General features: G+C 48.1%; 1 protein-coding gene across 3 annotated transcripts in view; it reads right to left on the bottom strand.

Moving 5' to 3' along the window:
* Positions 1–12,146, bottom strand: part of AFF1 (ALF transcription elongation factor 1) — a 54,932-nt gene that overhangs the window by 13,876 nt on the left and 28,910 nt on the right. For all 3 annotated transcript variants that reach the window (XM_063415476.1, XM_063415474.1, XM_063415475.1), the window contains exons 4-10: positions 8,207–8,251; positions 7,120–7,206; positions 6,492–6,528; positions 6,077–6,128; positions 4,179–4,233; positions 4,003–4,046; positions 2,477–2,627 (exon numbers count right to left, since the gene is read on the bottom strand). In XM_063415476.1, coding sequence (XP_063271546.1) covers positions 2,477–2,627; positions 4,003–4,046; positions 4,179–4,233; positions 6,077–6,128; positions 6,492–6,528; positions 7,120–7,206; positions 8,207–8,251 — 471 coding nt within the window. The remainder of the gene's footprint in view (positions 1–2,476; positions 2,628–4,002; positions 4,047–4,178; positions 4,234–6,076; positions 6,129–6,491; positions 6,529–7,119; positions 7,207–8,206; positions 8,252–12,146) is intronic.

The raw sequence follows: 12,146 nt of genomic DNA on the forward strand, positions 1-12,146 counted from the left end.
AGGGTAAAAAGGTCAATGGCAAGCAGCTAGGACTTCATTAGTATTTTCAAGACAAGCCAGGCAGAATTTAGCAAAAGAGGAGAAGCATTAATATCTTCCTTCAATGACAGCATATTGCAGTGGGCAGTCTGTAACTGAACTGCTGGGGGGCAAAGAGTATTAGAGTGAGATGGAAAGACAGGCTGTCTCAAAGCTTGTTTTTGGCTTCTCTCTCTTCATGCACTCCTAAGGTGAAAAGAAAGAGAGCTAGAGCTGAGGCACGGAAGGAAAAACAAATTACTGGGGGCTTTGTAAGAGTACCTCAAAACTGCCAGTGGACTGTTTTGCATCAGCTGTGGTCTGCAGACACAGCCGTGTACTTCCCAGTGGCCTGAGAACGTTTTGCCAGCTGGAGGAATTGTTTGAAAACATGGGACATGAGCAATTCTGCAGCAGGTTTTTTAAAAATGCATGGTCTCACACTTATGAAAGTTTAAGGCAACAAGTTCTGTTTGTCTGCTTTCTCCAGAAAGAGCCTCAGAAATGCCACTACAGCAGTATGCAAGCCAAATTCAGCAGCAGCAGGACTAAGCAGATTCCAGCCCTTCCTGCAGGTCTGATCCCTTCAGCTGCAACCCGGCAGAAGCTCAATCTGTCACTCTGGCACAGGAGCTGCAGGGAGGCTCCTCTGCAATGATCAGGATCTGGTCTCACCCTGGCACTGCCCACAAAGGCAGTGAAATCCTGCACAGGGGCCCCACACAGCCCAGCTGTGCACTGATTCCTCCAGGAGAGCTACACAGCTATGCCAAAGGACAAGGGGGAACACTTGCAGGCTGGGCACCTGAAAGTCTAATTACGCTGGCACTGAGCGTAACTAAGGTTGACAAACTCTAGAAGGAAGCAAAGGGCAAGAGAAGTCGAGTGAGGCAGCAATGCTGGGTGTTTCAGGTGCCTGCCCTGACTGCAGTGAGACAGCAGTGTGAGGCAGGGCAGTGTGAGGCAGGGCAGTGTGAGGCAGGGCTGTGTGAGGCAGGGGCAGTGTGAGGCGGGGCTGTGTGAGGCAGGGGCAGTGTGAGGTGAGGCTGTGTGAGGCGGGGCAGTGTGAGGCGGGGCAGTGTGAGGCAGGGGCAGTGTGAGGTGAGGCTGTGTGAGGCGGGGCAGTGTGAGGCGGGGCAGTGTGAGGCAGGGCAGTGTGAGGTGAGGCTGTGTGAGGCAGGGCAGTGTGAGGCAGGGGCAGTGTGAGGCAGGGCAGTGTGAGGCGGGGCAGTGTGAGGCGGGGCAGTGTGAGGCGGGGCAGTGTGAGGCGGGGCAGTGTGAGGCAGGGCAGTGTGAGGTGAGGCTGTGTGAGGCGGGGCAGTGTGAGGCGGGGCAGTGTGAGGCAGGGGCAGGGCAGTGTGAGGCGGGGCAGTGTGAGGCGGGGCAGTGTGAGGCAGGGCAGTGTGAGGTGAGGCTGTGTGAGGCAGGGCAGTGTGAGGCAGGGGCAGTGTGAGGCAGGGCAGTGTGAGGTGAGGCTGTGTGAGGCGGGGCAGTGTGAGGCGGGGCAGTGTGAGGCGGGGCAGTGTGAGGCAGGGCAGTGTGAGGCAGGGCAGTGTGAGGCGGGGCAGTGTGAGGCAGGGCAGTGTGAGGCAGGGGCAGTGTGAGGCGGGGCAGTGTGAGGCGGGGCAGTGTGAGGCGGGGCAGTGTGAGGCGGGGCAGTGTGAGGCGGGGCAGTGTGAGGCGGGGCTGTGTGAGGCAGGGGCAGTGTGAGGTGAGGCTGTGTGAGGCGGGGCAGTGTGAGGCGGGGCAGTGTGAGGCGGGGCAGTGTGAGGCAGGGCAGTGTGAGGTGAGGCTGTGTGAGGCGGGGCAGTGTGAGGCAGGGCAGTGTGAGGTGAGGCTGTGTGAGGCGGGGCAGTGTGAGGTGAGGCTGTGTGAGGCGGGGCAGTGTGAGGTGAGGCTGTGTGAGGCGGGGCTGTGTGAGGCAGGGGCAGTGTGAGGCAGGGCAGTGTGAGGTGAGGCTGTGTGAGGCGGGGCAGTGTGAGGCGGGGCAGTGTGAGGCGGGGCAGTGTGAGGCAGGGCAGTGTGAGGTGAGGCTGTGTGAGGCGGGGCAGTGTGAGGTGAGGCTGTGTGAGGCGGGGCAGTGTGAGGTGAGGCTGTGTGAGGCGGGGCAGTGTGAGGCGGGGCAGTGTGAGGCAGGGCAGTGTGAGGTGAGGCTGTGTGAGGCAGGGCAGTGTGAGGCAGGGCAGTGTGAGGCAGGGCAGTGTGAGGCGGGGCAGTGTGAGGCGGGGCAGTGTGAGGCGGGGCAGTGTGAGGCAGGGCAGTGTGAGGCGGGGCAGTGTGAGGCGGGGCAGTGTGAGGCAGGGGCAGTGTGAGGCAGGGCAGTGTGAGGCAGGGCAGTGTGAGGCAGGGCAGTGTGAGGCGGGGCTGTGTGAGGCGGGGCTGTGTGAGGCAGGGGCAGTGTGAGGCAGCAGAGTGAGGCGGGGCAGTGTGAGCAGCCTCTCCCCGGGTTTGCATTCACCTCAGGCGCTGGTGCCCGCGCAGGGTCGCTCTCGTCCCCGTCACTCGAGGGGCTCTCGGTGTCCAAGTCACTCTCCGAGTCGCTGGTGCTCCCTGACTCAGAGCTGCTGGAATGTGCTGAGCCCACGCTCTGGGGCTGTGACTGCAGGGAGCTGCAAGGCCACCATGAGATAAAATTAGAAAGCAGCATGCTGAAGGTTACTTATTATATTGACAGGGCAGTATTCAAAAATAAAACTGAAACCCCATGTTTTGGCACTGAGACGAGATGGGGGAAGGCCAGAGAAATACACTGGCATACTTAAAAAATAAAGCGCCAGAATACAAAATTGCTGGAAATAATAAAACCTTCAACTCCAACCCAGTCAAATATGTAGGCAGGATGCCACTGCTACAATGTGGAGCTGCATTTTTCCAACCAAAGTTTAAAAAGCACTGAAACTGCCCAGTGCTTTTCTGAAAAACCAACTCTCAAAATGAAAAGCTTCCAGTAAAAATGAACAAGACAGGAGGTTTCTGTTTTATCCTTTCTCCCCCTCAGGTTTTCACGTCATCTGTGTTACTTGGTCATGCTGCTGTAAGCACTCCATTAATAGCCACATCAGGCAGCAGCATTTTTTGCAACACCCTGCTCTAACAGTGTTTTTCTCCACACTGACAGTGGAGTGGATGGAATCCAGGAAGAGCAGTCCCTTTTATGCACAGTGTTTTTCTTTTGAAATGGGCTTACAGAATTAAAATGTAGATATTTTATTTTTTTCTACTTTGCTTTCCCATGTCAATGCATTTTTAGGAGTTGGAGGTAAGCTCCTTGCTGATCCAAGACTGATATCATGAGTACACTCCTATTTCAAGAGTCTGCAGAGACACAGGTCATGCCAAGTACTGGTGTCCTCCTCTGCAAGTCTGACTGTGTAGACCACTCTTGTGCTTGAAGAATATACATATCAAGCAAAAAAAAATCTGTGTCAGTGCTCTCCTGTAGGAAAAAATTGGAGCTTTTCCATCTTCCATCCTCCAGTGCTGGCATGTGGCTGTTCAGCCTACCTTGAATATTGCTTCTAACAATACATGGCAGGAAGTGCTAACAATCAGCTTCCTTATCAAGAGGAGCTGAAACAGCCTCCATGAGTCTCCCTAGCCCTTTCCTGTTCTATACCCACTTGACTGTTCTGGGCTTCCTTCTGAGCTGAAACTGGACTCACATCTCACCCATCACCACGACAGCTGAAAATCCCATCAGCTGCAGTGTGATCTACAGACATCCTGGTGGAGGGCAGGAGGAGGAGAGAAAAGTTGAAGAAATAAAATTCTGGTTCATAGGCAAAATCCTGCATGCCTGGATTATTCATTTCTAATTGGAGCTTTCCTGAAAACCCCACACAACTAATGCTGACTTTCAAGAGCAGCCAGAAACCAAAGTCTGTAGCTACAAGAGAAGTCAGGAACCCTTACCCTCCTCCCCACATGTAAAAAGCAGTTTTGTTTTTCTCCTTATGTGGTCTAGCTAGTAGTTTGGGAACAAACCTGTACTTTGGAGGAGCAAGTGAAGAAGGTGACTTTTCAACAACCTGTTTTGTTCACAAAAACAAAGAGGAGAGGGGGAGGAAAGGTTAGCTCAGAACTCAGAACAGTGCAACAGGTGGTGATGTTTAAGGGGAAGTGAGTCTGTGTGCCTAGTGCACAAAGCAGCTAACACCGACTTGGTCGTCACCGCTCTCTTCACTGTCACTGAGCTGCAGGTCGTCCTGGAGCGTTCTGAAAGACAACCAGAAGATAAACGTCAGCCAAGGCAGACACATTTTGAAGCAGCAGGCACTGAAAAAGATTTGGGCTGTACTTGCCAAAACAAACCAACCTTCCCCATCCTTTCTGAACATTTGGCATGCTCAATCTATTAAACCCTGTCATTACCTGAAATGAACTGTTAAAATGTTCTGCTTTATTTTTACTGGTACAGTAAGAGACTCTCGTGCTATCAGCCTGCACTGGCTCCCCAGGGGACAGAGACCAGGCACCCTCCTCACTTCTGGGCAGTTTGGCTACGCATCCTCTGGCATGTCAATGAATCCTTTTTATTTTCTTTTACAGCTCCTAGGGGGAAGGAGTCCTTCAAAGGTGGTAGTGAAGAAACTTCCAGGGATGTTAAAACAGGATGCTGGAAGGTTTTAAGTCTGGTTTTGGGGTGAGGGGTTTTTTCTTTGTTTTGTGGGATTTTTGTTTAGTTTTGTTCTGCTTTAAGAATTGTAGACGAAAGACCTATTTCCTTTAGAGGTAAGAGGATTATCACAGAATCACAGAATGGTTTGGGTTGGAAGAGACCTTAGAGATTATTTAGTTCCAAACCCCTGCTGTGGACAGGGACATGCAAAGACACTACCTAGATCTCTTTAAATCTGATTTAACTGTAATAAAAAGGATTACCTTTTCCACCTGAGCTGCTGGTAAATAAAATACATCAGCAAAAAGAACACTGCAACTACTTATGCTCTATTTGGAATCAAGGAAAAACATTAAAACTTCAAGTCATACTTCTGCAAGGGTAGACAAAGCCAGTTTCCCCAAAACAAGTTTTGACAAATTGTTATATAGCCTAGTTAAAGCAAATAAATCTGCCTTAGTAATTTTTAATGCTCCAGTTACCTCAAGAATTAATAGATGCCAAGGTTTCATTTGCAGCTTATGTACACACCATTAATCTCCCTAAAGCTATTTAAAAAGAGCTCTTTTAGTGAGAGAAACATCACTAAAATTATTATCACTTGCCAAACAAGCTCACTGGAAGCCCCAGCTGGTCCCTCTCTGCTAGCCAGGCTAAAGATGCATCACCAAGAATGCACATGGCTTCTCCCCTTTTAAAAGAAGGGTTGCTTCCATTCCAGCACTGCCAGGTGCAAACTTCAGGGCTGCATTCAAGAATGAAATCCATCTGGGAAATCCCTGCACGCTCTGAAAAGCTGAATGCTTCATTTGGGCACACAGATGCCCTGGGATTTCATCTTCTAATTAACCAGCACAATCACTGTTTGTTTTCAGCCAGCTACACTTTGCAACACAAGCTACTCCAGGCAGCTGAATTTTCAGACAGTCACGTGTGCTTTGAACTGCACAGAAAGCCAGGCCTGCTGTGCCAGAGAAAACAAGCACAAAAAAGCAGGGATGCAGTGCTTCAAGGGAAAGATGCAGAGGAAGTCCTCGGGCAAACAAAATTGTGATGTTAAATAGCCGCAGATTAAAAAGAACAAAGTAACTTTAATCTGGTGCATTAATAGTTGGGTTTTTTCTGCAGTTTTGTAAGTCAAGTCTCCTATCTCACATCACTGAGATAATCATGACTAGGTTTAGTGGACTTGGCCTTGGTCAGGTTAGGAATTGGACTGGATGACCTTAAAGGTCTTTTCCAACCTAAACGACTCTATGATTCCATCATGAAACAATCATGTTTCTGTTGGTGAAAATTCCCTGTGTTGGAAGTTTTCAAAGAAAAATCAGATTGATAAAACCTTAATCTTCAGAAACATAAGTAACCCAAGATGTAGCTCTTTTCAGGTTCTTTTAGTTAACTGCACAGTAGAGATGTGAAGAGGGTCTGGTTACTTACGATGTTCTTGGCTGAGAACCTGGCAGCGTTTCTGAAGGTGCTCCATACTGCTCTGGAAGTCAAAGAGGAGTAGCTTGGGTTTATTTGCCTCCCTTGTAGCTGAATTTACCCTCTGGTCTCTGAGCACCAGATTAGACTCATCACTTTCTTCTAGGACTTAACTGTCATTCAGATTATTCATCATTCCAAATGGGGTTTCCTCATGAAACACTGTTTATCCTCAGATGAACAACTGCCTTAATGTCTAGGTAATGAATTACACAGTCTCTTAAGCCATTCCTAAACTCATCACTGTTCTACAAAGCAGAGGAAACCACACCTCCTAATCAATGTAAACATTTGACATGTCAAGTATAACACAACAACAAAACTGTCAGTACACAAGATTGTGTGTTTTCTTTGGGTATCTACTTACTCTGATCCTTTGCTACAGATCCTTCAGGTTGCAATTCCTAGAAAAAAAGGCCGAAGTGCAAATTGAGAATAAAATAAATGAGCTGTCTCATAAGAGCAGCGTATTGATGATTTGTTTTTCATGTGTTACTTTACTGTAATAAACATTTCAATTAGCTTGTCAAAGTGTCCAATAGTCTAAGCTGGCCTGATATAGCTTAGCATGGACAGAAATGATAAGGTGCTTCTGTCACCAAAAATGGGTTGTTAGCACATTAGGGGTATGTGCATTCTTGAAGAAATATTTTGAAATTTTTGTAAGAGCTACCAAACACTTCTGTTTAACACAGTCAGCAAATATTTCTGTTCACAAAAAGATAAAATGTATTTTGTGCTTCAGCAGAGATACTTAAAATGTCTCAGAAAAGTAGCTGTATTTGAAAACCACAATTACAACAAATGTCTAAGTTGCTGAAGCACTTTTTATTTATCTCCATTGTGGCTTTAATTTATCCGACTACTTCTGAAGGTAATACCTCCCAAGAGCCCATATTTATAGAAGGGGGACAAAATCAGGTGGAAACATATGCAAGAGCCAGACATCTCTCTTCTAGTTTATCAGAAGTGCTGGCAGAGAGAGGGTGTCTTACCTTTGCTGGGAAGGGGAATTTGGAAGGCTCTGCTTTGGTAGGAGTATTGAGAGCTGTCAGGGGAGGTGGCCAGGAGCGGGTCATTTCCTGGGGAGAGATGGAGAGGAGCAGCTATCAGGAGCTTTGCTGCTGGCACAGAGGTTCCTTCGGATCTACCTCTTCATGCATTTGGGCATGTTTCCCCATGGCTGCTACAAAAATACTGATGTGCATTACTGACAGGCAAGAACACAGGATATGCCTGGTGAAACACAGAGGGATGCCAGACTGCCAGGAGTCCTCCTCGTGCTGCACCCCAGCCAGCACAGGGCAGCCAGTGGGCACCCGTGCACAGCTCCCCTCAGTGAAACACTGCCCCAGCAGCAGCCTCTGGAGAGCAATAGAGGCATCAGGACTTTGCAGCCTCAAGCAACAGCAAGGGAAGTGGATTGCAGAAACCAAACTATTCCACCAGGACTTCAGCATCTCAAAACAGCATTTGACATCAAGGAACCGTCTCCTCAAGATGAGCACCACTGCCTTGGAATGCCAGGGCATTTTCACCCTGTGCACAAGGAAGGGATAACACAGCCTCAGCCACCTGCAGCCTGTGCCCTGCTCACAGAGCCAGTTCTGACACAACGTGGCTCTGCTGTGCCAAGGGGACTGGAATTCCACGAGGGAGCAGCAGCAGTGCTGTGCACAGGCCGGTGGGAAGGACACAGGTGTGCTCCTGCTCGGGGCCACGCTGCTGGGCTGCCAGCACGGGCACGGGGCAGCACCAACAGAGCCTCTGGAGGAAGGGCACACGGGAACGGCAACGCCCCGTGCAGGAGCAGCTCCCCCGATGTGGGAGCAGCTCCGGCTGGCCCAGATGACTTGACAGCCTGGAACTGCACCAGACTGTATTACACTCATGTACTGAAGAAAGAATGATCTCACAGCTCCAGCTGTATTCAAGGCTGACTCTACTTCTCCTCAGCACACCCCCAAACTAGTGACAGCTACATATACTGAGTGAGCAGAAGCAGAGAGGTATTTTTTCCCCAGCCCTTAAGGCATGCAAAATCTAAGCAAACACAGAGATCTATTATTTAAGAGTACCTACCCTCAAAATTTCTTCAATGGACTGCACATCAATGGGGTTGGTTTGCTGTAACAAGAAAGAGGGAAGCAGCATGAGTCTGGTTGGGTTTTTTACCAACTGACATGAGAAAGGCATGCACTCAACGAACATTTGCTTACCAACAGCTCAATAAATTCCATGGAAGTCCATTAGTAATAAAATGCTAGTAAGGATTAAAATCTCCATTAGAAGGGCAGCTAATAATGCACTTCTAAAATGCCTCATGTTTTCAAGTCCTTGGCAGAGGTGACTGCAGATTCCGCCAGGACATTGCCTGGAATGGGGTAAAATGGCTCAATGCCACCAGTGCAAATGGTATTTGCAAAGCTGCTGGTGGTAAATGGAAAAGGGGGCACCACAGTGCTTTGGGTGCTGAGTAAAGCTGAAACCAGGCTGACTCATCAGTCCCAAAGTTAAACATCCTAACAGTGAGACAAGATGTGCTAGACCTGTAAAGCACCTGATAAAGGAACAAACATCCTACTGATACTACCAACAGCTTCTCTGAAGCTGCTGAGCTGACACAGCTGGCCTGAAGAGATCCAACAGTCAGTCACCTGATACTATGAAAGTCCAGTCCCAAATTTTAACGTCAGGGTCTTCCAACATCTCCCTGCTCGGAGTGTGCTCCCACACACTGAGGAGTCCCAGCCATGGGGAGCACCACTGCCCTGCCACAGATCAGCTTCTCATCTACTAAAAAGACACGTGGTTTTGAAAGCACCTGTCATTTACATGTCCTTCCCTAAGTGATGTCATTACAGGAGGCTGAAACAGAAAACAACCAAAGAGCTGAGTAGCTGTAACAAGCAGCCAGATCGGTTCCTTGTCTATAAATAAGAAATTCTATGGAAGTGTCCAGTCATCAGGGTAATTGCTGAAAGGGAAAGGCCAGGAAGACTTTATTCACATTTAAGGAAAAAGACAGTGAGCTACAGCTAATGAAGATCCTGCCTGGACAAAGTATTTCAAAACTCTCTCTATAATGGATTGATTGCAACAAATCAAAATCAGTTTACTTCACCCATTTCAGAAATTTAACTTTTATGAGGTGATAACTGATGATAACAGTGGAATGCAATTAACCTGAGAATAAGAGAATATCTGTAACAGCCAGTCTGGAGCTCTGTTATCCTTGCCAGACAGCCCACATCCCCCTTCCTGGAGCTCTTTCTGATGAGCCTGAAAAGACTTTGACATTGATACAGGTTTACATACACAGAGTATTTATAGTTCAGTTGTCAGGAGGATTTATCATAACCCCCAAGGGTTCAGTGACTGGTTCTTCACAGGTCCAGGGGCTCAGCTGAAACCACTTTCCTCCTCATGGCACAAAATTTAAAGGAAAACAAACACATGACACTGAACAAGCCTGGAGGAGCTGGGCTTTTCTGCATCCTGAGTATGTTTCTCCCCTTTTGTTTGTTGTGTTGGTTTTTTTCCTTCAAGTCATATCTTGGCTGTGTTTCAGCTTGTTAAACCACTAAACCACCATTAAACCACAATTACCACCCAGCAGAAAGGGATGTCCTTGCCAGCTTCAAGAGAAGAGTTCAGAGGAAAGGAGAAATACGATTCTGCTGCAGGAAGAGTTACAAAGCCCTTAAGACAGAGAAATCCCTGAAAGGAGCTCAGCTCCGCTGAGGACTGTGGGTGATCAAATATTCCACATTGCTGTATATCCCTGCTGGCACTTCTGCAGCCTTTCCTGGGAGCACTGGAACCTGCTCCCCACAGACAGCTCCAGCTGAGCCTAGTGCAGATTTGCTGTGTGACACTGACATCTGTACAATACCCAGCCTGGATTTCCCTTGTGCCACATCCACAATCTTTCGATTTGGGAATGACACAGGCACCTCCAGTTGTTGCTTACAAAGTGTTTTGATGGTCAAGGTCAAGCACAATTATGGGCTGTCCAGGATCTTTGGCTTGCTGGGTTTGGTTTGCCTTTTCAGAGCCAGTGCTCCCATCCAGACTGTTCTTCAACAACAGCCAGATCCCCCAGCAATAATACGAATTTAATTACGAATAATATTAATAAGAATACTGATTTAAAAGTAAAAAAAGGAAAACAGTCACTGAAGGATTCATTACTACTTTGATCATGAACTGAAAAGGACTTCAGGCCAAAATAATTTCAAGCATCTACACAAACGTAAGAAGCCCTAGAAGTTACTTGAGGAATTAGCCTGTTTTTACTACAACAGGCATGCAGAAATGCACAGGTGCACATACCCACAAAAGAGGAGAGGGAGCTCTTAATTTAGAAAACAATTTAAAACCTGTGCAGGCACTCAATTCACACTGCATAGCAAGTGTGTGACAAAACTCTCAGAAATACTTCATGTCCTCTCCTCATGAACAACTCCAAAATCCACACACTGTCATGACCACGCAGCTCTGCTCACGCCCTGAGCCTTCCACTGCTCTGTCAGGGAATGAATGAGGACATTACTGCAGCCACCATCCTCATTAGCAGAGGCCTGGTTAAAATGTGTCTTCTCTCTTGTTGGCTGGGTCATTTTGGAAACGTGCCCTGTGTGTGTCCATGGCACAGAGAGGATGGATTTCCAACTGCACAAAAATACAGGTGGGGAGCTGCTTTGGAGAGGAAGTCAGCTTGTGTGACTTGTGTGCAAGGAGGAGAGGGCATCTCACATGCCAGATCTCCTGCTCTGGCTGGCTGAGCACAGATGGGTGAAGTGAGGACAGGTTCAAGCTTTCAGCCTGATTTTTGTCCTGCCTGTTGTTTCCAAACTGAGCCTTCACGCAGTGAAGTATGCAGTTCTGTGATCTTCCTTGCATTCAAGTGGTAATGACTGTGCATTTGACATGAGAAAATAAATTTAAAGCTAGATATTCAAGTTTAATAGATACTCAAAAATAAATTTGAAACTGGATATTCAAGTGTAATAGATATTCAAGTATAATAAAGCATAGTATTAAATGGGAAGCGGTTGAAAATGTGATTGGTTTGTTTGTTTGTGGGGTTTTTTTAGCATGAGAGCTGGAGACCTTCTCTGCTGATAGCTGGAGGGGCAAAGTTCTCATTAGGAAACAAAGAACACCTGACAGAAGAATGAAGGGCATGGAAGCCATAACTGGTTTTCCTCACTGTTGCAGCAGCACTCGCTTGTGTTTTGTTGGTGCTAGTACCCCATTGCGAGGTCAGGCAGAGCAGTAGCTGCACACTGAGCTGCACACACTGTTCAGTGTTAGCTGCACAGGGCAGGGCAGGGCAGGGCACACACGGCTGGGACAGACAGGGCTGCCTCTGCCCCAGGGCCCCCAGACCCTGCTGCTCTTCCCATGCCAGCCCGTTCCCCTCAGCTGCTCGCCCTGCAGTGGATGCCAGGCAGTGCCCTCGTGCTGCAGCCGCTCCTCTCCCGCCCTGCCGGGTACCTGCAGCACCTGCACTGCAGTGGGGCTGCAGAAACCTGGGCATGTGTCAGCTTCAGCCCCACGGCTGGGGTAAGCCATGGAGAATGAGCAGAAACAAGCAACACACCCTGGGTCTCCCCTCTGACCAGCCTAGTTCTTCAACCTAATGGAGTGAGACTGGAATAATTCCAGCAAATCAAAGCAAAGCTCAAGAAAATCTGCTTGACATTGTTTCCAGTGTTAAGTTTCACTTCTGTAGTTCAGGAAAACAAAACCTATTTATGCTTTTTGGAGCACACACACTAAAACAATATTGAGGCACCACAGAAACGTACTGAAGGATTCTGTCTTATGCAGCCAAAGTCTTCAAAATTACACTATAAATGCATTTGTTTTCTCATATGTGTTTATGCTTCTGACTTGAAGTCACAAGACTTCATTGTAGACTACAAGTCCAATCTACCAGTCTCAGAGTCCACAGGAGCCTTCTAAAATAATTTCTCTGTGTTTTATTTCAGGTCCTCTGTGGGCACAGGGTTTC

This window comes from Prinia subflava, chromosome 18, assembly GCF_021018805.1.
Source record: "Prinia subflava isolate CZ2003 ecotype Zambia chromosome 18, Cam_Psub_1.2, whole genome shotgun sequence".
Lineage (NCBI taxonomy): Eukaryota > Metazoa > Chordata > Aves > Passeriformes > Cisticolidae > Prinia > Prinia subflava.